The sequence below is a fragment of the Macaca fascicularis genome, chromosome 17, assembly GCF_037993035.2.
Source record: "Macaca fascicularis isolate 582-1 chromosome 17, T2T-MFA8v1.1".
Classification (NCBI taxonomy): domain Eukaryota; kingdom Metazoa; phylum Chordata; class Mammalia; order Primates; family Cercopithecidae; genus Macaca; species Macaca fascicularis.
In genome coordinates, this window is record NC_088391.1 from 20,541,757 (window position 1) to 20,567,533 (window position 25,777).

Below are 25,777 nucleotides of genomic sequence, written 5' to 3' on the forward strand. Positions count from 1 at the left end.
ACCACCTGCATTTGAATACAGAAAACTGAACGTGTTTATATTAAAATATATTAATTTATTCACACCTATTTATTAATAGAGCTCCGTGAGTTTTAGCTAAGCACATCCATTTAGTGACAATATTTCCCAGTTCATCTTGCAACTGGGCATGGTGATATGATTAAGTTCTCCCCAATTAAAAAAATAGCAAAAGTGATGTAAAAGTTCTTTAAAATGAAAAGATTTTTTGCCTTCCATTTCCTCTTTCCCCTTTTTCACAGGCTGAAAACACAGATACAATTCTGGTGAATGTGCTTTCCTCATGAGGACAGACAGCTCACTGCGGGTTGGGAGGATAAACGATAAAAGAACCTGGGCCCGTAAACAACCCCATGGGGCAGAACTAGTCCGCAATACTTGGCTGTTCACTTCTGGACTGAATGTATACAAAAAGGTTTCTACCTTACATTCCAGGGCCTCTTGGATACGGAAGTTTGGCCTATACTCTAACACAACATCCAAGCAAGAAAGGTGAAATCACTTACAGGCCTTCCTTTCTCATACTCCTTACAGCTCCCTCGTCTCCAAACATACAATTATAGGTCCAGATAAGTGTAACTGACTTATCTGTTCCTTCCTCATCAATTCCATAACTACTCCCCATTGAGAACCACATTATGTAACTGTCTGGACTACAACAACACATCCCTTTAAATGTTCTTCTTGCTGCCACAATCTTGCACTGTCAGTACATCCAGAAGGGTCTCAATAAAACAAATCCAATTTTGTCAAATCCCTATTTTTAAATTCTCAATGAATTCACATTGTATGCAAAAAAAAAAAAGTCCAAACTCCTTGACGGCATATAAGACCTTCAAGAGCTGATGCCTACCGACTTTTCCAGCTTGTTCTTATGCCAAGCTTCCCCTTCCATCCTAGGATCGATCAGGTTACATCAAAATACATGCTGTACTCTGAACATTCCCACCTTTGCAACTCTGCTGTCTCTGTAGAATCTGCCACAATAGGAACTATAACCTTTATTGAGGTTATTTGCTTACCTATTGGTCTTCCTCAACATTTCCCAACTTTATCTCTTACAAGTGATCAGAGTCCTAGAACTCACAGGGAATTTTCTGCCAGAGAATACATAAAATATTGCCACTTTCCATGGGTTTTTAAAAAAATTATTACTATTTAAATTACTAATACACAGAGAGAAGCATACCAGTGGGTTCTCTAAGTTGGTACACTGAAGGTCTTGGGACTTCTGGCAGTGATTTTAACTGTCAGGTGATAAAAATCTAGCCTGACAGATGACGTAGTAGACATTGCTGTTTGTATCCCGATGTTCTTTCTCAGCGTTCTTCAAGAAGGAACCACTGAATTTTAACTGGATACATGTTGACAGAATAAACACTACCTTTTCCTTGCAGCTAGGTGTGGCCATGTAGTTAAGAGCTAGCCAGTGTCATGTGACCAGAAGTGATATGTACAATTTCCCTTATAGGACAGGGTCATGCCCTTCCAACACTCCCATCCTGATGGCTGGAATATGGACATGAGGGGGTGAACCATCTTGGACCATGTGAAACAGGGTAACACCCCAAGGGCAGTACAACAGGAAGATAACAAGCCTGGGTCTCAGATAACTTTGTAGATCAGGACCTACATAAAAGATTGGACTTTTATATGAGAAATCCATTTAAAGATATATAAGGTCTCTCTTGCGTACAACCAATTTATGTGCTAACTAATGTATTAAGTGAGAGAAAACCTCATCCTATGACATATTCTCTGTACTAATAAAGCCTTGAAGACATTGACACTCTGGATCAGGCTGTGCCTTGAGGTGAGAACCATTGCTATTTGCTAGGTTCCCCAAAATTAACAAATAATTTCTCCCTAAAAGAATATTCTTGATTAAGATACGGTGGGTCTGGCCGGGTGCGGTGGCTCACACCTGTAATCCCAGCACTTTGGGAGGCCGAGGTAGATGGATCACGAGGTCAGGAGTTTGAGACTAGCCTGGCCAATATGGTGAAACCCCGTCTCTGCTAAAAAAATTAGCCAGGCATGGTGGCACGCACCTGTAGTCCCAGCTACTCAGGAGGCTGAGGCAGAATTGCTTGAGCTTGGTAGGCAGAGGTGGCAGTGAGCTGAGATCATGCCACTGCACTCCAGCCTGGGTGACAGAGTGAGACTCCCATCTCAAAAAAAAAAAAAAAAAAAAAAAAAAAAAAAAAAAGATATGGTGGGTCCAAGTAACCAAAATTGCTTTGGCAGTGACAGTGTAAAAGATCTCCATTGAGAGACTCCCCACAGAGTAGGAGAAAATGTCTCAGATATGGAGGGAATAATATGCAACAATATCTGTTCCCTGCCTGCCCTGTGCCTTGGACCATGTTGAGTCCACAAGGGTAAAGTGACAAAGAGAAGCTGCTGGCAAGGATCTAGGTGACAAAAGAGCCCAGAGTTAAGAAAAGGGTGTAAAACCTATTGCCTGTAAGGTACTCCTCTAAAATTTGGCAGCTTCTCTGAACAGTACCTTTTTGTTGTTTTTCATTTAAAAACTGTCTTGTATATACTTAATCCACTCTATAGTTCTCAAATACATTATCAATTAATTCTCTTGGGATTGCTAGTCACCTTTTCTATAATTTTGCCTCCTAATACTTTCTGCTTTATTATATTTGCTATAACAAATATTCTTCTAAAATTAGTTGTAAAGATGAAACAGTGTTGAAGTTTCAAATAGATATGGGAAGTAGAGATGTGATGAAAGGATATTTACATTCTGGTTATCAGATTTTTGGATTTCAAAGACCAGTCGACTTTCTTTTAGTATTTAGGGGACTGATATAAGGCTGAAGAATTTTTACATTTCCAATTTTTGAACAGTGAAACAAATCTAATAGAATAATTTTTATTTTACAACTCATTCATTGTGTTTTATAGTTTTTCACTTCAGCACAAATTGGTAAAATAACATCGGGCAAAGCACTGGTTCCTGGTTTAATGAGCAGGGTTTAACAAATTGATTATATTTTTTGAGTACATTTACTATAGATCCCTTTCAGGTAGATGCACTTTTCCAATCACTTGTTTTCCTATTTATGAAGAGACAATGAACTTTTGCTACTAAGATGTATTTTTAATAATGAGCCATGGTGCCAATAGTTCGAAACATCTGAACCATGTATTTTGCTTTAAATCCTTATACACAGCCTTCTTGGACAATAATCGTATCACTTACATTTGTATAACACTTGAGTTTCAAAGCTTTCATATACACTACTGCACTTTATTCTTTGAATAGTTTACATTTTGTTATCCATTCTTCCATTACTCATCATGAGGAAATTAGAATTTCAGAAATGTCAGCTTTGCCTTCATTCTGAGGTACTAATTTTCACATTTCTTTCAGATGGTGAATGTATATTATTTCTTTTTTTATTTTTTTTCTTTTTATTTTTTTTGAGATGGAGTCTTGCTGTGTCGCCAGGCTGGAGTGCAGTGGCACGATCTCGGCTCACTGCAACCTCCGCCTTCCGGGTTCAAGTGATTCTCCTGCCTCAGCCTCCTAAGTAGCTGGGACTATGGGCGCACGCCACCACGCCCAGGTAATTTTTGTATTTTTAGTAGAGACGGTGTTTCACTGTGTTGGCCAGGATGGTCTTGATCTCTTGACCTTGTGATGTGCCCACCTTGGCCTCCCAAAGTGCTGGGATTACAGGCGTGAGCCACCACACCTGGCCATATATTATTTCTTTAGCCCTATTTTGGGAATTACTCCTTCACCCTACAAACATTTGACCTACGTGTCTTGTGAAAAATGCAAATTTCTTTTTGTAGATATGTTCTTCAGACCTTGTCACAAGAGTTTTTACCCTTGGTGTGTGGATGAACTTCAGAAATGTCATTATACCCTTAAAATTATAAAATTAGGAACACAGGCATTTTCCTGAAGAATGGGTCAAAAGTTTTCATGATATTCTCTATTAAGATCCAGGTACCAAAACAGAACAACACTGCTCAACTAAAGGAGGTATGAGGGGCTATTATAATTTAATCCTAAAACTACATTTAAACAAGTTATTTGCTAAATTAGTCTTCTATTTTACCTTTTTGAAAACACCAGTATTACTTACTGTTTGAATTTAAAAGCATATGAAATAAAACTAAATCCTACCAATGGCAGTCCTACAAATGACATTATAGAAAGCATTTGTTAAACAATGTGCTGATTAATTGGAAAACTTAGAAAAGGATTCTTGTCATGAAGATATTTCAGCACTGCTAGTTCACAGCACAGGGAGAATTTTGTACATTTAGCAGAACCACTGAATTAGAAAGTCAGGAAACTTGGGTTCTAGTACCAGTTTTATTTATAACTAACCATGTACAAATCACTTATCTATAAAATAATGGTTAACATCTACTTCTTAATTCACAAATAGATCACAAAACCAAGATCCTTCCCAAGAAAACCTCACTGAAAACCACGACATTCCCACTATTTAGGCTAGGTTTTAACTCAAAGGTTAAGAACTCAAAGGCTGAGAAAGACAAACTGGAGCATTTGTCTTTTATTTACCAGTTGCATACCTTAATTCTGCAGATGGATAATCTGGTTGACATAAGCATTGCCATCTCTCAATTTTTACAAAACAAAAAGCTACCAACAAGAAGTTAAATGGTGAAGAAGAATTTGGCTCAAAAATAACACAACTGAGAAATAGCTTTGTATTAAGTGCAGTACTTAGAATTTAGCTTTAGGTCACTAAAGCACATTTACGCTTTTGAAGAAACATGTATTGCTAGGGCAGGCATCTTACTTCACTAGAAATAACGTTAAACTTGTAGACTGTTCAAACGGCCAATCAAAATGACTAAGAAACATGATTGTGCGTTTTGTTTGTTTCTTTATCCTTTCTCTTCCCTTTTCGTTCAAAAATTCAGTTCCCCATCCTAGACCAGACTCCTGTCCTCTGCCAGGGTGTAAGAAAAGTTAGCATTCTGTCACTACAGAACATAGAAGAGGAATTAGCATGTTATTGAATAAAGAATCAGGAAGATAATTCTAATTGGGTATAGAAAAATTTATACACCATAAACATCTGTATATGTACACCACTTTTATATACGTATTGTGACAATCACATGTATTAATAAACCTTCAAAAGGTAAGCACCTATATTTTCTTGTAATTAACAATTTCAGTTTTGTGCAATTTAGTCTATATTTATGGACTTTCCCTTACATATGGTGACAGAGAGACTGAAACATGGTTCACAGAGAAACACAGAACATATACAAATCTCATAATAAAATAACCATGTATACCACTGTTTAGGGAAATATTTTAGAGGAAACATACTTTCACTACTGGCCCCAAACCCCGTTATTCACTTAGGTTCTTAAATGTCAACTTTTAATACAAAAATACCTTCAAGCTGATAAGAACATTCACAGTGACTTACAAAATGGACAATATTCCAATGCTACACAAAACAGTTTTATAATACACAGCTTAAAGTTTTAAAGTTCTTGGCTGGCACTTGATTTTTTTTTATAGCTGATAGACATGATAACTACTGATCTGAATAAAATACCATTTTTAGCTTATATATATGTTCTAAACCATATTACCTCACAAAACAGTAAAGAATAAATCACTTTCTGATGGAGAATCCTCTAGGACAAACACCAAACCTATACAGCCAAAATATTTTAGGGAGGCAAATAAACATTTTAAGACAAGTCATGACCAGTGGATAAAAATTTGCATTACCCAATTATATGTCTAGGAATTGTTCTTCTGCGTCAATAAAGCATGTATTGGGCATAGATTAAAAATACAAACGTAAAAAGCAAGTTACCTTTTTTTTTTGGTTTAGAAGGGTGTTTAATTCATGACATTACTAGAATGGGTGTTTTTTGGGAAAGAAAATTGGTCACATATACCAAATACACATTTTATATTCCAAAATAAAAACTGAGATTTATTTTAAAACAGTGGAATCCTTATTTTTATTTACTTATTTTTTACTTTCTGTGAGCTTGTGAGGCCATTCTGCACATTTATCAAAATGAAATCATTATTCAGTAACCTTTATATATATATATATATATATATGCAATTTTTTTTCCTTTGTAGAAAACCAAAATAATTTTACAAACTATATTTAACTTAGAATATAAAGAACTGACTAGTGTAAAATTTTGAAAATCTACCACTTTATTTTGAAGGAAAGTATACATCCTTCAAAACTCCACCAACAATTCCTAGTCCAGTTTTCTATTGTACAGATTAAAAAGTTAAATTCCTTGTGGCACTAACCAAAACTTAAAAATTAACAGAAGACTGAATTAATTAAAAAAAAAAAAAGCATACTAACTAATCAAAACAATCCACTGTGCAATGAATATTTGAACAATGAAAAAAACCTACCAAGCATCCCAGTCAATTACATAGTTCTTGCTTCCATATTTTAATTTTGGACTTTCAGGAAGGTATATTATTAAACAGGTCGATTTTGTGGACTGTTTAAACCTTGTAGTATTTCAAAATATTACCCTTTCTAAACCAAATCTGTGGTCCTGGTCAACTTTTTTTTTTTCAAGAAAAAGAAAGGATATGTGTTTAAAATACATTCCGTAGCAGTAGAAACATCTTAGTGTCTCAAAATCTATTTACAAAGAACCCTGCTGATCCTGTGCATTTCGCTGAGGTGCTACTTGCACCCAGACTTCATCATCTGAAAAAGAACTTGAACTTCCTGACTCAGAGTCCAGCTCACTGAATCCATCTAAGTCCCATTCAGTACTAGACTCACTCCGTGCATCATCTTCCTCAGTAATAAAACTCTGACCAGGTTCAAGGCAGGAAGGATAAACACGGGCACAAAGGCAAATAAAGCCAGAGTCAAACTGCAAAAGGCCTAACATAGTACCTATATTAATCCACTGATCTTCCCTAGTATCATACTCATACACTGTTACTCGGTTCTTTTTCCATTGTGGGGTTGTAGAAGTGATGAGAAGCAACTTTCGGTCATGATTGACAATCTGGTAGTTGTGGGTCTCTGAATCCAAAGGAATATTACTAATCCGCCTCCATTCTCCCCTAGCTGGGTTGTAGACCTTCATGACTGGGATGTCACAGATACAATAGATTTCATCATTGAAGACACATGCTTCCTGAAAGTCACTGCGTTTAAGAGAAGCACAGTTCAGCCACATATTGTGGCTAGGATCATAGCAGAGCATGCGCTTACTGTTGACAGCATAAAGATAGTTCTGAACCACTATGAGTTCAAAGGAATAGAAGGAATGAGGGACAGGAGCCACCAATGCCCACTGGTTTCTCTGAACACTGTAGCATTCCACTTCCTTCAACTTAACTCCAGTAGTAGGGTCTCGCCCCCCCAAAATGTAGATGTAGCCATTGAGATATGCCACATCCATGCCCTCACGACACAGCAAGCGATCTGCAAGTTGCTGCCAACTATTCTGAGCTGGTTTATACACCCAGAGGTCTTTCCTTGGCTGGGCAGCTAGATAGATGTCATGGTCTGGGGAGACACAGACAGCTGAGGAGGTAACAGTCTTAGTGTGAGCAAAGCTGGTCAAAGGTGATGGCATTGTGTAAATGTCCCCTGAGTAAGGGTCATAGCAGAGAAAGGGATCTCTCGGGTGTCCAAAGAAGATCACCATCTCCTTGGCACACATACCCAGTCTCTGGGGTGGATTTTCTGCTGCAGATACAAGAGAGTTGCTGCTGCTACTGCTGCTGCTGCTGCTGTTTGGCACTGGCACCAGAGACTTGTACAACAGGTCACCATAGCGCATCTGCAGGGCCCCTTCAATAACGTCCAGGCAGTACTTCTTCACGATGGGCTTGGTCAGCAGCCCTTCTAAGTAGTCCTGATCTTCTTCAGTGAAGTGCATCCAGCGCACGCACTTGAAGACTTCCGCAGCACTGGGACCCCGCTCCTTGGGAGCAGCCTCCAGCCACTGCACAGCTACATGGCATACAGTCCGCTCACTCTCTATGTCCAGACTATCCAAGCGCAGGACAGCCAGCAGCTGGGCCAGGGTCAGATCTGCTAGAGTCTCTTCCCGAATTGAACCCATTCGGCTGAGCTGCTTGAAGTTCTGAGCTATATAGGACTGGGCCTGAGATCGAAGCTTGTGATGGTCGAAGGCGTCTGCAAACTTGAGGATGGCGGTGCAGTTGGTCAGGTCAAGACGTCGGGCTAAGAAGGAGGCACAGGCTTCCCGCACATACTCCAGTTGCAGCATGTCGGAGGCTGCGTACAGGCGCTGCACATTGGCCTCGCTGAGAGAGACACGACCCGTGTAGCAGTAGTCGACCAACACCTCGAAGGACTCGGCGTCCACATCGTGCATGGTCACGCTGGCCTGCTGGCTCTCGTACATGCCACCTGTGAACATGCTCTTGAAGTAGGGACACGCAGCTGCTAGCACGTTGCGATTGCAGGAAAAGAGGCGACCCGTGCCAGGCCCGCTGCCAGGCGTCACCACCTCGATGGTCACATCACACAGCAGCCGCGCGTCGTAGAAAGACTTGAGCTGTGCCAGCAGGGCTGCAGAATGGGCCGTGTCCTTTAATTCCTCTGGACCCGTGAAAAAGGCCGAAACCGAGGGCTTGGAAATCCTCTTGGGCCGCCTCCCACCGCGGGGGCTGGCGAGGCGGCGAGAGCGCGGGGCGTCTTCCCGGGACTGCATGGTGGAGATGGCGACGGGCGCTGATAGCGAGAAAGGCTGCCGGACCCGGCTCTGGCTCCTCCTCAACCTTCCCTCGCTGACGCTAAGACAAGCCGCGTCCTGGAACAGACTGCGGCACGGGCCGCACTTCTGAATTCAGCCTTAGCCCGCGGTGAGGTCTCCCTTTATTGCGTAGACAGTGGCTGACTCACCCTCTCTCACTCCCGCGCCCTTTCTCCGCCTCCGCTCGCCCTCACAGGACCCGCTGGCTTGGAGCCGCGGAAGGCCCCACTGCCGCGCTGGCGATCCCGCTAGGCGCCCAGGAGAACTACCGCTTCCAGGTTGCCTTTCGCGCCCCGAGGCCTGCTGGGGCTCTCGGACGGCCGGGCGGGGACAGAGGGAAAGAAACCGCTTTGCATGTTGGGAGTAGTAGTTTGTGTAATATCGCGAGCTTTCCTTTCGCTGACTGCCCTAACAGTAGAAATTAATTCTGGATATGATGGTGAAGTGACGATGTCTCACTATTGTTGTCCAGGCTGGTCTTGAACTCCTGAGGGCTCAAATTATCCTCCTGCCTCTGCCTCTCAAAGTGCTGGGATTACAGGCGTGAGCCACCGGGCCCTGCCAGTATTTCATAGGGTTTTGTGTGATTGAATGATACGTTACATAGGATACTTAGATACATGTATTTTTTTGGTTAGAAGAACAATAAAGCGTTACCCCGTGCCTAGAATGTAGCCAATAATTGTTAGATTCTCTTTTATAATTTATGATAAATGAGGCACCCACTAATTTGAAACCAAAAAATTTTTAAAATTTTTAAAATTATTTTAAACCGCAAAATTTTACAAAGAACTTAGTTTTTAATTTTTATTCTTTTGAAAGATTTTGAAGGGCATTAACTATTTTCAATGTTAAATGGTACGTATTGGCCTTGTTTAATAAGGATGTCTTAGACGACTAGGTTGAGGTCCTAAAGAACGGTGTTAATAGATGGCCTCAAATATGCAAATCGGGCATATAAAAATAGATTATTTGCTACTCTCACTAACATTTCATCTCTGGGGAGCAGGAATATTTTCATTAAGCTCCAAATATGAGTGTTTTCAAGTCGTCTAATACAGTCTCTTTCACTGCCATTCCACATATCAATTAACAGATTCTGTAATTGCCTTTATTAAGGAGTTTTAGGGAGTATTTAACTCAAAATATTTCAAGAAACAGACTTTGTTCTGTACAAAAGCACGTGATTCTCAGAATTCAGCATTAGTACATGCCCTGACATTCCTTGAATTAACATACAGTATAGCCTATGCTTTACAAAAGTCTTTTATATTTGCATTGATCAACAGTTAAATCATCAAAATCAAGTATTAGAGATTTGAGGCAGGAAAATAGGGTCTGGAGGCAGGGAACATAAGGCCGATTCACACTTTAGCTATAACAAGAAATACCCTCTCCATAGGGTGTATGCCGAGTAAATGAGTTTGTAACTTTAATTCATTCTCTTCGTTTACATAGGGTATACACCAAGTAACCAGTGAATCCTCTAGAGGGTATTTAAACCTCCAGGAATTCTGTAACAGGGCCCTTGAGCCCTGTGCTGGGCCTGCGCCCACACTGGAGTGTACTTTCATTTTCAGTACATCTCTGATTTTGTTGTTTCATTCTTTCCTTGCTTTGTTTATGTGTTTCTTCCAATTCTTTGTCCAAAACGCCAAGAACCTGGACACCCTCCACTGGTAACAGATTGACTTTTTCAGATAACTTTTATTACAAAACCAGTGACTGCTCCTGCTGCTAGTTTATATTACCATAACCCAATAAAGAAAATCATCAGTATTATATGCATGTATGGATAACACATTACAAGAGAAAAACTTTCAAATTGTTTTTCTGTTATCAGCTGAAGTCCACTGGAAATCCTCTAGGGTAGACACATTAAATTAAGTCAGCCTCTGGGCTCCAATATCTCCTCTGTAAATAAAAAGAGATGTTAGACATCCCTCAGATACACCAGAGGGAATTAAGTCAGTCATTATTAGTAACAATGATTGTTTTCTCACTTGCAGTGAACAACCAGCTAGGGAAAAAAGCCTTTTTTCTTTTCTTTTCTTTTCTTTTTTTTTTTTTTTTTTGAGATGGGGTCTCACCCTGTCACCCAGGTTGGAGTGCAGTGGCACCATAATAGCTCACTGCAGCCTCGAACTCCAGGGCTCAAGCAATACTTCGGCTTCAGCCTCCCAAGTAGCTAGGACTGTAGATGCATGCCACCATACCCAGTTAATGTTTTAAAAAAAATTATAGATGGGGTCTCACTATCCTGCCAGCCTAGTCTGGCACTCTTCCTGCCTGAGCCTCTAAGTTGCTGCAATTACAGGCATGAGTCACATGACCAGCACAGGAATGGCCATTTTAAAAAACTTCTTAGAATGTTGGTAAAATACACATAACACTAAATTTAACCATTTAAAATTTTTCAGTGTATAGTTCTTTAGCATTAAATATATTCACACGGTTTTGCAACTATCACAAAACTGAAGCTCTGTACCCATTAAACAATAACTCTCTAGTCCCCCACTTCTGGCAACTGCCATTCTACTCTTTGTCTCTATGAATTTGACTACTCTAGGTACCTCATATAGGCAGTGACTGATTTTTACCTTCCTTATATCTCCTCTTACTGCGTTATTTGCCTTAGGTTACCTGTCACACAATTGAAAATATCTATTAGCCACTATTCCCTAAGGTCTAGATCTATGTGCTGTCCCATAAAACTTGGAAATATTTTATATCTGTGCTGGCTGATACAGTAGCCAGAAGCCACATGTAGCTCTTGAGTATGTGAAATGTGGCTAGTGCAACTGAGGAATTAAATTTAAAATTTTAGAAATACAGCATGATATACCATTGCAATTCAATGAAGAAAGAAAATTCTTTTCAACAAACGTTATTGGAACAACTGGATCAAGAATGTAAGACAAAAAGTTGCCCTTGCCCCTACCTTACACCATAAGCAAAAGATTAATTCAAAATTTCTCTTAATACTAAATGGAAAAGTGGAAACTATAAAGCTTCAAAAAGAAAACATAGGGCCAGGCGCGGTGTGATCCCAGCACTTTGGGAGGCCGAGGTGGGAGGATCACGAGGTCAGCAGATTGAGACCATCCTGGCTAACACAGTGAAACCCCGTCTCTACTAAAAATTCAAAATAATTAGCCGGGCGTGGTGGTGGGCACCTGTAGCCCCAGCTACTTGGCAGGAGAATGGCATGAACCTGGGAGGCGGAGCTTGCAGTGAGCCGAGATGGTGCCACTGCACTCCAGCCTGGGCGACCGAGTGAGACTCTGTCTCAAAAAAAAAAAAAAAAAGAAAAGAAAACATAGAAGACTATGGAAGACTATAGCTTTGCGGTTGGCAAAGTTTTCTTGGGACACCAAAAACACAGGTCATAAAAAAAAGACATAGTGATTTTCAACAAAATTACAAGCTGCTGCCTACGGAAAGGCAGTGAAAACAACAAAAGATAAACCATAGACTGGGAAAAAATATTGGTAACATGTATACCCAGTGACCAATGCAAATTAAATTCACAATGAGAAAACACTGAATACCCGAATGGCTAAACTTAAAAACATCAATGATACTGTATATTGGTGGAAATATGGAGCCATTGGAACTCTCTTATGCTAATAATAGGAGTATAAATTGGTACAACCACATTAGAAAACTCTTTTGTAGTTTGTTTTAATGTTAAACCCCCTGTAATTTAACTCTCAGGCAGTGCCCCAGGGAAATGAAAACATATATCCACAAAAACACTGTGTAAGTATCTTCATGATAGTGTTAATGACAAAGCTGGTCCTGTGAAGATGATATTTTTCCCTGTTCTATGTCATGAAGCCAAGATGCGAAACTGAAAGTGAGCATCAAGCAGTGCAGGTTTTATTTCATGGCCGTGGAATTGAGAAGCAGGAGCATGGCTCACAAATCAATTTCTCAGCTTCTGAGAGCTTCCCAGCCCCGATGCCCCGATATAGGGCATCTTTAATGAAGAGGATGGGTATTAAAAGCAAGGGGTGGGGCTGGGCACAGTGGCTCACACCTGTAATTCCAGCACTTTGGGAGGCCGAGGCGGGCAGATCGCTTGAGCCCAGGAGTTCCAGATCAGCCTGGGGAACATGGTGAAACCCCATCTCTACTAAAATACAAAAATTAGCTGGGTGTGGTGATGGACACCTGTAACCCCAGCTACTCAGGAGGCTGAGACAGGAGAATCACTTGAATCCGGGAGGCGGAGTTTGCAGTGAGCCCTGATCACACCACTGCACTCCAGCCTGGCCGACAGAGCAAGACTCCGTCTCAAAAAAGAAAAAGCAAGGGGAGGAATATTCGTGTTTTTTCTTGGCATGTGTGAAGAACTCGGAAACCAGAGTGCCACATTACTTTTTGTCCTTTTATGGTTTCTTCTGATCATTGTCATGGTGATTGTCAACTGTCATGCAGCTGACAGGAGTGTCATTTAACATAGAGATTAGATCAGAATGAAGTTAGAAGTTCTTCAGAGGTCAAGTGAGCTGACATCTTGGATCCCACCAGTCTTTGCCAGCTTGGTCACAATGGGGAACTTCTGATCTCAGGCATAAGCAGAGTTAAGGTAGAGTAGAAATTCACTTAGGTCACTAAGCATTATATTGGATAACAGTAGCTTTATCCATAGCATCCAAAAGTAGAAACAATCCAAATATACATCAACAGGAGAATGAAAAAAATTGTAGCAAATGTATTAGTTCGTTTTCATGCAACTGATAAAGACATACCCGAGACTGGGTAATTTATAGAGAAAAAGAGGTTTAATGGACTCACAGTTCTACATGGCTAGGGAGGCCTCACAATCATGGCAGAAGGTGAAAGGCATATCTTACATGGCGGCCAGCAAGAGAGAATGAGAAAAAATATTGGGCCAAGCAAAGAGGGAAAACCCCTTATAAAACCGTCAGATCTTGTGAAACTTATTCACTACCACAAGAACAGTATGGAGGAAACTGCCCCATGATTCAATTATCTCCCACCGGGTCTCTCCTACAACACGTGGGAATTACGGGAGCTACAATTCAAGATGAGATTTGGGTGAGGACACAGCCAAACCATATCAGCATATTCCTACAGTGTAAAAGTACTCAGAAATAAGAAACAAACAACCTCTGATATACAATAATGTGGATGGTTCTCAAAAATTTTATGTTGAGCAAAAGAAGCCAGATACACAAGAGTACACACTGTATGACCATTTGTGTGAAGTTCCAGAACACTGAAAATAAGCTTTGATGAATAAAAATCATAATAGAGGCTTCCTCTCTTGGGTAAGGGGTAGTGGGGAGGTGGAAAATTGCTAGACTGACTAGAAAGGAACATGAGAAAATGTCTGGGGCTGATGCAAATGTTTTCTTCTAGATTGGGCTGGTGGTTACATGTGTGAATGCAATTTCTAAACTCAATAAACTACTCTTCAGACCTGTGCATTTTATGTACTGTAATTATCCTCTCAGGAACAGCCACTTTATAACTGTTGGCATTAAATAAAATTGCAGAATTCTTTACCAGGAGGTTATTATGATGATAGTTCAGTCATAAAGCAAGGTTCCTCTCCTCTAGAGGTGTTTGGGCCAACATTGGTCCAATTCATACAAATTATATCAACAGATGTGGTCTTCCATACACCTGGAACTTGAGTGCCTCTGGGTAATCTTCAAGGATTTCAGCATACTGCAGTCTTTCAAATTTGTAAAGTATCTGAGTGCCTAGCATTATATTCAAGTATTTTCCATTTTTGCCACAACTGTATTAGTAACATACTCCTTATTATCTGTGGTCCCTCAAGTTTTCTTGTAATTTACATAATCCTCTACAATAGAATCCACAATCTTCCCGGCAGGAAGATAAAGCTGTTTTTGTTTGGTCATTATGTCTCACTCATCAACAAAACATGTTTTAGTTCTTCAGAAATCTTTAACTTCAACTCTGTTCATGAGTGTTTTCAACAGTGGCATCTACTGGGGCTCTTTTGAGGAGGCTGAGCTATGTCATTGGTACTTCTCCATTTCCATTTCCACGTGATTTCCACATTTTTCCCTTGCAGACCAGATGTCTTCTTTGCTGGGGCAGCCCCCCTCCTCTTCTCCTGTGAAGTTTGTTCCTGATTTGCTTCTCCAAGTTCTCCCTGTTTCTACAGATTGGTGTTCATGTACCTGAGTACTCTACTTTTTGGAGCCCATTCATTCCACTTTTCATCCCAACCACCCGTAATGTATAAAGTATTTCACTTGTTTGTCCTTGATGGCAACTTTTACATACTTTGCTTCATAAAGAGGCCCATGAAAGCAAAGCACCTACTCACTTCAGAGTTTAGGCTTCAGTGCCATTTGTAAGTGATAACCCCGACTCCCTTCTCCTACCTCACCCAGCTACTGCTCCCTATGCTGTACCCCATCCAACTCAGCGTCAGGTAGGCTGTCAGGCACTGCCAGCTGTACAGCCTGGGCCCATCAGTATTGTTTTTACTTTGATTTTTAAGTAGAGTCTACAAACTGTTCACGCCTTTATTTCTGTATTCAAAATGATTTCTGCTATGGTTTGACTGCCCCTTCCAAAACTCATGTTGAAACATAATCCCCAATGTGGCAGTATTGAGAGGTGGGGCCTTTAGTAGGTGATTGAATCACAGAGCTCTGCCCTCATGAATGGATTAATCCACTCATGGGTTAATGGGTTAACAGGTTAATGGATTAATAGAATAATGAGTTAATGGATTAATGAGTTATCATGGGAAACGAACTGGTGACTTTGTAAGAAGAGGGACCGGAGCTAGCAGGCTCAACTCCCCCTCTCAGGTGATACCTTGTACTGCCTCGGGACTTTGCAAATTACACACCAGCAAGAAGGCCCTCGCCAAACGTGGCTCCTTGACCTTGGATTTCTCAGCTTCAAGAACTGTAAGAAATAAATTCCTTTTCCTGTTGTTGTTTTGAGACAGTCTTGCTCTGTCACCCAGGCTGGAGTGTAGTGGTGTGATCTTGGCTCACTGCAACCTCCACCTCGAGGGTTCAAGCGATTGTCCTGCCTCAGCCTCCTGAGTAGCTAGCATTACAGGGGTGCACCACCACGCCGAGCTAATTTTTTTGTATTTTTAGTAGAGATGTCACAATATTGACCAGGCTGGTCTCGAACTCCTGGCCTCAAGTGATCTGCCCATCTCGGCCTCCCAAAGTACTGGGATTACAGGCGTGAGCCACCACGCCTGGCCAAATTCCTTTTCTTTTTAAGTTACCCAGTTACAGGTATTCTGGTATGTGCAACAGAAAATGGACTAATACAATTCCACATTGCCTTTAGTCATTGGCTGCATGAGAGTTTTTATGGGTCCACTCTCCCCTACCTCAGTTGGAGGGTACCTAGTGAGCGGGCTGCCTTAGGACGTGACTTCTGTTCCACATTATTTGATAGCAGCTAACTTGTTTCAAACCTGTTATACACCATTTTTGTTTGTTTGTTTGTTTGTTTTTTGAGACAGAGTCTCGCTCTGTCACCCAGGCTGGAGTGCAGCAGCGTGATCTCGGCTCACTGCAAGCTCCACCTCCCGGGTTCACACCATTCTCCTGCCTCAGCCTCCTGAGTAGCTGGGACTACAGGTGCCCGCCGCCACACCTGGCTAGTTTTTTTTTTTTTTTTTTGTATTTTTAGTAGAGACAGGGTTTCACCGTGTTAGCCAGGATGGTCTCTATCTCCTGACCTTGTGATCCGCCTGCCTCGGCCTCCCAAAGTGCTGGGATTATGGGTGTGAGCCACTGCACCTGGCCTACCTTTTTTGTTTGTTTTTGTTTTGTTTTGTTTTTTAAGAGATAGGGTCTCGTTACATTCCCCAGGCTGGTCTCAAATTCCTGAACTCAAGCGATTATCCCACCTAAGCCTCTTAACTTTTATTATTTAAAAACCTGTATTGAAGTATAGCATACACTATCTGGACATGGTGGTGCAGGCCTCTAGTCCCAGCAACTCAGGACACCGAAGTGGGAGGATTGCTTGAGCCTGAAAGATGGAGGTTGCAGTGGGCTGGGCTCATGCCACTGCACTCCAGCCTGGGCAACAAAGCGAGACCCTGTCTCAAAAAAAACAGATGAAGTATAGCATACATATATACACAGAAAATGGGACAAATAAAGATTGTAAATACAATGAATTATCACAAAATAAATACACCTGTGTAACCTCTGCTCCTCTGCTCAGGTCAAGAAATAGAACATTATCAGCATCCCAGAGGCTCCACTTCCCCAGCTCCAACCCAAGTGCCCCTAATTGCCATTGTGCATCACAAGATGATATTTAAATATATCATTTAAATATCATTTAAAAAATAATTTCTTTTAATTTTTTGACTGTCAGTAGTAGTTTGTTGATCCTAAGTTGCTTGACTCCATTTCAAATTCAATTTAAAATATATCTAAAGTATACTTTGATATAGAGTTTGTTATTCCTTGATATTCTAAAGATGTTATGCATATGAGACAATAAATTTTGGCTTTTCAGATTTTTGACAAGAATCTTGACATAGTTTTGGCTTCTATTTTCATTTCCTAACCTTTTTCTATTAACAGTTAAAAGATGTCAAGTTGATTTCCATACATTGGGAAACTAATAGGTCTATCTTAGTGAAGCAGGATTACGAGTTTAATTAAATTTCACTGTATGAAAATCATGTGTAGAACAATTAAAAATACTTAATAATTGAGTAATAGATGTCCTGGATTCTTGCTACTCCAAGTGTTGTTTGTGGGCCAGTAGTATCCACTCTTATCTGGGAGCTTGGTAGAAATGCAGAATCACAGGCCCTAGACAGGCCCTAGATCTCTATCTCTTTCTGCTTCTCTCTCTTTTTTTTTTTTGAGACAGAGTCTCGCTCTGTCACCCAGACTGGAGTGCAATGGCATGATCTCAGCTCACTGAAACCTCTGCCTCTCGGGTTTGAGCAATTCTCCTGCCTCAGCCTCCCAAGTAGCTGGGATTACAGGTGTGCGCCACCATGCCCGGCTAATTTTTGTATTTTTAGTAGAGATGGGGTTTCACCATGTTGGCCAGGCTGGTCGTGAACTCCTGACCTCGTGATCCACCCGCCTCAGCCTCCCATGTGAGCCACCGTGCCTGGCCCTTTGTTTTTTTTTTTTTATACAGAGTCTCGCTTTGTCACTCAAGCTGGAGTGCAGTAGTGCCATCATAGCTTACTGCAGCCTCAACCTTTGGGGCTCAAGTGGTCTTCCCACCTCAGCCTCTCAAGTGGCTGGGACACACCACCACACCCAGCTGGTTTTTAAATTTTTTTGTGGAGATGGAGTCTCACTATGTTGCCCAGACTGGCCTCAAACTGCTGATCTCAGGTGATTCGCCTGCCTCGGCCTCCCAAGGTGTTGGGATTATAGGCGTGAGCCACCACGCCCAGCCAAGAACATCACCATTTTGTAACTCCCAATACAACAGCTGACTCAGGCAAAGCAAGAATCATTAATTGATGTTAAATCCATGAAATAAAAGGTAGGTGTATCAGTTACGTATTGTGGCCTATTTAGCAGCTGGAAACAACAAACATTAATCAACTTATAGTTTCCAAGGGATCAGGTTATCATGGAGCAGCTTAGGGAGTTACTGCTGGCTCAAGGTCTCTCCCCCCGAAATTATAGAAACTGTTGGCCGGGGCCACAGTCGCTGCAAAACATGACTAGGGCGGAGTGCTTTGCTTCCAAGCTCACTTGTGCTTCTTGGCAGGCCTCAGTTCTCTGAAGGCTTTTGGACTGAGGGCCTCAGATTTGCCACACTATGTAAGCCACTCCATAGAGGTACATCAGTCTTGCTTCCACCAGCACAAGTGTGAGGAGAAACACAGGCCGAGCCAGAAACAACAGTATTTTTATAACCTAATATTGGAGGTGACGATCCCACAACTTCTGCTGTATTCTACTTGTTAGAAGAGTTGCTAGATCCAGTCCACATTCAAGGGGAGATTACAGCGGCAGATGAATGCCAGCAGTGGGCATCACTGGGGTCCTCTCAGAAGCTGCCTAGCCCAATGAGGAACCAATGTTTATATGATGCCAGAGTATTACCCTACAGACTTCATACTAATTATTAAGGAGAACATGTGCTAGTATCATTATATTCATGACCATACTGTCAAAGATAAACACAGCTGGACATTACTTAAAGTGGTGAAAACAGATTTTATTTAGTGATCTGACGGTAGCGGAAAGAGTGTAGCTCCGTTCCAATTTTTACAGAGGTGATTTGGGTGTTTTAAAGGGCGGATGAGAGAGGGGAGGGTGCAGGGACTCAGCAGAGTCAGAGAAGTGTAATAGTACAAAGGGTTGGTCAGTGTAATGTGCTTAGGCCAGCTGAGTCTACTAGTTGCTAGTTATCTAAGACAGGATTCCCAGGCAGGAGATAGAGGGCCTATCCTTCCTGGTGATTGTATTTCAAAGGACTAACTTTCAGGGCCTTGAGAGAGATGCTTCTGAGTTGCAAGAGATACACAATAACAATTGCAAACCCTTTATAACAAATCCTCTAAGAAAGCGAGGTCATGGGCCTATCATCAAATGTGTGTTGGCTAGAACAAATAGTACATTTTCCTGGAAACGTTGAGCTTTCTCAGGCAGGCATTTTACGAAGGGGCTGGGGGTCATTCTAGGGACACAGCCTCATGCTGCTAGGTTCCATGCTAGAGTTTGGTCCAGTCTCTTAGTGCAGAGGTTTGTATGCAGTTGCCATGTGCCAAGAGTTCTGCAGTTCTCAAAACTTAGTATCACTGATAGAGGAACTTCTTGATGTGATGCAATTTGAATTTCACATCACCTATAAGATAGTCTTGCCAGGTGCGTTTAATCTGAATTTCATTAGTCTTAAACTTAATTTTACTTTATAGGACCTATGTAGTTTGGATATTTGTCCCCACAAATCTCATGTCGAAATGTAATCCCCAGTGTTAAAGGTGGAGCCTGGTGGGAGGTGCTTGGGTCATGGGGGCAAATCCTGCATGGCTTGGTGCTTTTTTTTTTTTTTCTTTTTGAGATAGAGTTTCACTCTTGTTGCCCAGGCTGGAGTGCAATGGCGCGATCTCGGCTCACTGCAACCTCCGCCTCCCGGGTTCAAGCAATTCTCCTGCCTCAGCCTCCCGAGTAGCTGGGACTACAGGCATGCGCCACCACACCTGGCTAATTTTGTATTTTTAGTAGAGACGGGGTTTCTCCATTTTGGTCAGGCTGGTCTCGAATTCCTGACCTCAGGTGATTCACCCGCCTCGACCTCTCAAAGTGCTGGGATTACAGGTGTGAGCCATCACGCCCAGCCAACTTGGTGCTGTCTTTGCAACAGTGAGTTCTCAGGAGATCTAGTTGTTTAAAACTATGTGGCATCCCTTCCCCTGCCTCTTGCTCTTCAGATGTCCCTGTTTCTGCTTCACCTCTGCCATGAGTAAAAGCTCTCTGAGGCCTCCCAAGAAGAAAAGCAGATGCCAGTGGCATCCTTTTACAGCCTGCAGATCTGTGAGCTAGTTAAACATCTTTTCTTTATAAATTACTCAGCCTCAGGTATTTCCTTATAGCAATACAAAAACAGCCTAATACAAGTATATTGATTTAACCAAATACATTAAATTAAGTGGATGGATGAAAGTTACCAATATCATAAGGAAATAGCCAGACAAATCCACAATATAGGTCATTCTACAGAACAACTTTGTTGGACTCCAAAAAGTCAATGTCATGTGAGAAAAAAGGTACGGAGATGTTATGCTTTGAATGTGTCCCCCAAATTTCATGTGTTGGAAACCTAATTCCCAAATTCATCTGTGGATGCATTTGGAGGTAGGGTGTTTGAAGGGTAATTGGGATTAGATAAGGTTATCAGGTTGGGATCCCCATGATGGGACTGGTGGCTTTATATGAAGAGGAAGAGAGACCTGAGCTACAGGAGAACCTGAGCTGTTCTCTATATGATACCATCTTCCACCATGTTGTGACACAGCAGGAAGGCCCTCGCCAGATGCCAGTGCCATTCCCTTCAACTTTCCAGCCTGCAGAACTATAAGAAATAATGTGTTTTCATAAATTACCCATTCTCAGGTAGTCTGTTATAGTAATAGAAAACAGACTAAGACAGGGCATTAATCTAGAATCTAAACAGAGACATTCAAATGCCATGTGTGAATCTTAGTTGGATCCTGAATTAGACAAAACAAAAACAGCTAAAAAAAGACATATTGGGGGAAAACTGAAGAAAGTTTAATATGTAAGAGCTATTAGGTCTATTATATGATTGTTAATTTTATTAGGTGTGATAATGGAGTTGGTTTTGTAGGAGAATGTCCTTATTCTTAGGAGATGCATTCTGAAATATTTTGCTGAGGTTTGCAATGAACTATTCAATCATCCAACCACCACCACAGAAGTGTGTGTGTGTGCTGACGGAAAAAAGCCAAATGCAGCAAAATGGGAATAGTAGTTGAATCTAGAGTATACAGTGTTGATTGAAATATTAATTTTTAATTTTTGTGGGTACATAGTATCACTAATACTTATATATATATTTATGGGGCACATGACATATTTTGATACACACATGCAATGCATAATAATCACATCAGGGTAAATGGGATATCCATCGCCTCAAGCACTTATCCTTCATGTTACAATCCAATTATACTATTGTAGTTATTTTTAAATTTACAATTATTATTGACTACAGTCACTCTGTTTTGCTATCAAATACTATTTCTTATTCATTCTATTTTTTGTACCCATTAACCATCCCCACTCACTCACCTAACCCCCACTACCCTTCCCAGGTAATTATCCTTCTATCTCCATGAGTTCAATTGTTTTAATTTTTAGCTCCCGTAAGTAAGTGAGAACATGTTAAGTTTGTCTCTGTGCCTGGCTTATTTCACTTAAACTAATGATCTCCAGTTCCATCCATACTGTTGCAGATGACTGAATCTCATCCTTTTTTATGGCTGAATACACCATTGTGTATGTGTACCACATTTTCTTTGTCCATTCAGCTGTTGATGGACACTTTGGACACTGTTCTCCATAGTGGTTGTACTAATTTACATTCCCACCAACAGTGTACAAGGGTTCCCTTTTCTCCACTCTCACCAGCATTTGTTATTGCCTGTCTTTTGGATAAAAGCCATTTTAACTGGGGTGAGATATTTCACTATAGTTTTGTTTTGTATTTCTGATGATCAATGATGTTGAGCACTTTGTCATATACCTGTTTGCTATTTATATGTCTTCTTTTGAGAAAAGTCTATTCAGATCTTTTGCCCATTTTTAAATTAGACTATTCAATTTTTTCCTATAGAGCTCCTTATATATTCTGGTTATTAATCCCTTGTCAGATGCATATTTTGCAAATATTTTCTCCCATTCTGTGGGTTGTCTCTTCACTTTGTTGATTGTTTCCTTTGCTTTGCAGAAGCTTTTTAACTTGATATAATTCCATTTATCAGTTTTTGCTTTGGTTGCCTGTGCTTATGGGGTATTACTCAATAAATCTTTGCCCACTCCTATGTCCTGGAGAGTTTCCCCAATGTTTTCTTTTACTAGTTTCATAGCTTGAGGTCTTAGGTTTAAGCCTTTAATCCATTTTGATCTGAATTTTGTACATGATGACAGGTAGGAGTCTAGTTTCATTCTTCTGCATATGGATATCCAGTTTTCCCAGCACTGTTTATCGAAGAGACTGTCTTTTCCCCAGTGCATGTTCTTGGTACCGTTGCCAAAAATAAGTTCACTATAGATGTATGGATTTGTTTCTGGGTTCTCTGTTGTGTTCCATTGGTCTATGTGTCTACTTTTATGCCAGTACCATGCTGTTTTGGTTACTATTGCTCTCTAATATAATTTGAAGCCAGGTAATGTAATTCCTCTAGTCTTGTTCATTTGGCTCAGGATAGCTTTGGCTATTATGGGTCTTTTGTAGTTCTATGTGTTTAGAATTGCTTTTTCTATTTCTGTGAAGAATGTCACTGGTATTATGATAGGGATTGCATCGAATCTGTAGATTGCTTTGGGTAGTATGGCCATTTTAACAATATTAATTCTTTCAATCTATGAATATGGAATATGTTTCCATTTTTTGGTGTCCTCTTCAATTTCTTTCATCAGTGTTTTATAGTTCTCATTATACAGATCTTTTACTGCTTTGGTTAATTCCAAGATATTTTATTTTATTTGTAGACATTATAAATTGGATTACTTTCTTGATTTCTTTTTCAGATTGTTCACTGTGGCATTCTTCACAGAAATAGAAAAAACAAATGCTACTGATTTTGTATCCTGCAACTTTACTGAATTTTTTTTATCAGTTCTAATAATTTTTTGGTGGAGTCTTTACATTTTTCCATATATAAAATCATACCTGCAAACAAGGACAATTTGACATCTCCCTTTCTAATTTGGATGCCCTTTATTTCTTTCTCTTGTCTGATTGCTCTAGCCAGGACTTCCAGTACTATGTCAAACAGTGGTGACAGTGGACATCCTTGTTGTGCTCCAGATCTTAGAGGAAAGACTTTCAGTTTTTCCCCATTGAGTATGATACTAGCTGTGGGTCTGTCATACATGGCTTTCATTATGTTGAGGTATGTTCCTTCTGTACCCAGTTTTCTGAGGGCTTTTTTTTTTAACATGAAGGGATGTTGAATTTTATTAATGCTTTTTCAGCACTAATTGAAATGATCATATGGTTTTTGTCCTCCATTCTGTTATTATGATGTATTACATTGATTGATTTGCATATGTTGGACTATCCTTGAATTCTTGGGACAAATCTCATTTGGTCATGATGAATGATTCTTAAAAATGTGTTGCTGGCCGGGCATGGTGGCTCACGCCTGTAATCCTAGCACTTTGGAAGGCCGAGGCGAGCAGATCACGAGGTCAGGAGATCAAGACCACCCTAGCTAACACGGTGAAACCCCGTCTCTACTAAAAATACAAAAATTATCCGAGTGTGGTGGCAGGTGCCTGTAGTCCCAGCTACTCAGGAGGCTAAGGCAAGAGAATGGCGTGAACCCTGGAGGTGGAGCTTGCAGTGAGCCAAGATTGCGCCACTACACTCCAACCTGGACGAAAGTGTGAGACTCCATCTCAAAAAAACAAAACAAAACAAGCAAAACAAAAAATGTGTTGCTGAATCCAGTTTGTTAGTATCTTGTTGAGGATGTTTGCATCAAAATTCATCAGGGATATTGACCTGTAGTTTTGTTTTTTTTTTTAAATGTGTCTTTGTCTGATTTTGTTATCAGGGTAATACTGGCCTCACAGAATGAGTTTGGAAGTATTCCCTCCTCCTCTGTTTTTCAGAATTGTTTGAATAGAATTGGTGTCCATTTTTAAATGTCTGGTAGAATTCAGCAGTGAAGCCATCAGACGCCAGGCTTTTCTTTACTGGGAGACTTTTTTTTTTTTTTTTTAAACAGTTTTGATCTTGTTACTTGTTACCAGTCTGTTCAGGGTTTGGATTTCTTCATGGTTCAATCTTGGTAGGTTGTATGTGTCTTAAGAATTTATCCATTTCCTCTAAATTTTCCAACTTACTGGAATATAGTTGCTTATAGTAGCCAGTAATGATCCTTTGAATTTCTGCAGTATCAGTTGTAATGTTATCATTTTAATCTCTGATTTTATCTATCTGTGTCTTCTCTCTTTTGTCTTAGTCTGGCTAAAGGTTTGTCAATTTTATCTTTTCAAAAAACCAACATTTCATTTCATTGATCTTTTGTATTGTTTTCTTCATTTCAACTTCATTTATTTGTGCTCTAATTTTTATTATTTCTTTTCTTCTACTAATTTTGGGTTTGGTTTGCTCTTGCTTTTCTGGTTCTTTAAGATGTACCACTACGTTATTTATTTGAAGTTTTTCTTTTTTTATGGTGTAGGTACTTGTAGCTATAAATTTCCCTCTTAGTACTGTTTTCACTGTATCCTATAGGATTTGGTATGTTGTGTTTCCATTATCATTTGTTTCAATAAATTTTTCAATTGTTTTCTTAATTTCTTCATTGACTCACTGGTCATTCAGGAGCATATTAATTTTCATGCATTTGTATAGTTCCCAAAATTCCTCATTATTGATTTCCAGTCTTATTCCATTGAGGTAAGATGCTTGATTTTGTTTAACTTCTTTTTGAATGTTTTAAGACTTGTTTTGTGACCTAACATATGGTCTATCCTTGAGAATAATCCATGTGCTGAGGAAAAGAATGTCTATTCTTCAGCCATTGTATGAAAGACTCTGTAAATATAATTAGTTCCATTTGTTTCTAAATGAATCAAGCAGAAATTCTAGAGTTGAAAAATGCAACTGACATACTGAAGCATTATGTCTGATGTTTGTTGGTTTTCTGTCTGGAAGATTCATCTAATGCTTAAAGTGGGGTGTTAGTCTCCAGCTATTATGGTATTGATGTCTATCTCTCCTAAAAATTTTTTTTCCTTTGTAGAGACAGGGTCTTGCTATATTGCCCAGGCTGTTCTTGAAATCCTGGGCTCAAGTGATCTTCCTGCCATGGTCTCCCAAAGTGTTAGGATTACACACCATGTCCAGCCTCTATCTCTTGTTTTAGCTCTAATAATATTTGCTTTATATGTGTGGGTGCTCCAGTGTTGGATGCATATAGATTTACAATCATCATGTCCTCTTGCTGAACTGACCCCTTTCTTTATCATTATATAACCTTCTTTGTCTCTTCTTGTAGTTTTTTTCTTGAAATCTATTTTGTCTGATATAACTATTCATGCTGGTTTTTTTTTTTTTTTTTTGAGATGGAATCTCACTCTGTTGCCCAGGCTGGAGTGCAGTGGCGTGATCTCGGCTCACTGCAAGCTCCGCCTCCTGGGTTCATGCCATTCTCCTGCCTCAGCCTCCTGAGTAGCTGGGACTACAGGCACCTGCCACCATGCCTGGCTAATTTTTTGTATTTTTAGTAGCGACTGAGTTTCACGGTGTTAGCGAA

At 40.3% G+C, this 25,777-nt stretch overlaps 1 protein-coding gene and 1 long non-coding RNA gene across 8 annotated transcripts in view; one reads left to right on the plus strand and one right to left on the minus strand.

Moving 5' to 3' along the window:
* Positions 1–25,777, plus strand: part of LOC141408971 (uncharacterized) — a 177,162-nt gene that overhangs the window by 60,779 nt on the left and 90,606 nt on the right. For 2 of the 7 annotated variants that reach the window (XR_012426869.1, XR_012426865.1), the window contains one exon: positions 261–1,807. The exons of the other annotated variants lie outside the window; for them this stretch is intronic. This is a non-coding gene — a long non-coding RNA (uncharacterized lncRNA). Of the gene's footprint in view, positions 1–260; positions 1,808–25,777 lie in introns of those variants that run through there. 7 annotated transcript variants of the gene reach the window in all.
* Positions 4,345–9,045, minus strand: KBTBD7 (kelch repeat and BTB domain containing 7). The gene has a single exon (XM_005585725.4). The coding sequence runs from the start codon at positions 8,731–8,733 to the stop codon at positions 6,676–6,678; it is 2,058 nt and encodes a 685-aa protein (XP_005585782.3). The 5' UTR covers positions 8,734–9,045; the 3' UTR covers positions 4,345–6,675.

What these genes read in the sequence shown, in the direction of transcription:
- KBTBD7 (XM_005585725.4), bottom strand. Translation starts at nt 8,733, where the DNA reads ATGCAGTCCCGGGAAGACGCCCCGCGCTCTCGCCGCCTCGCCAGCCCC.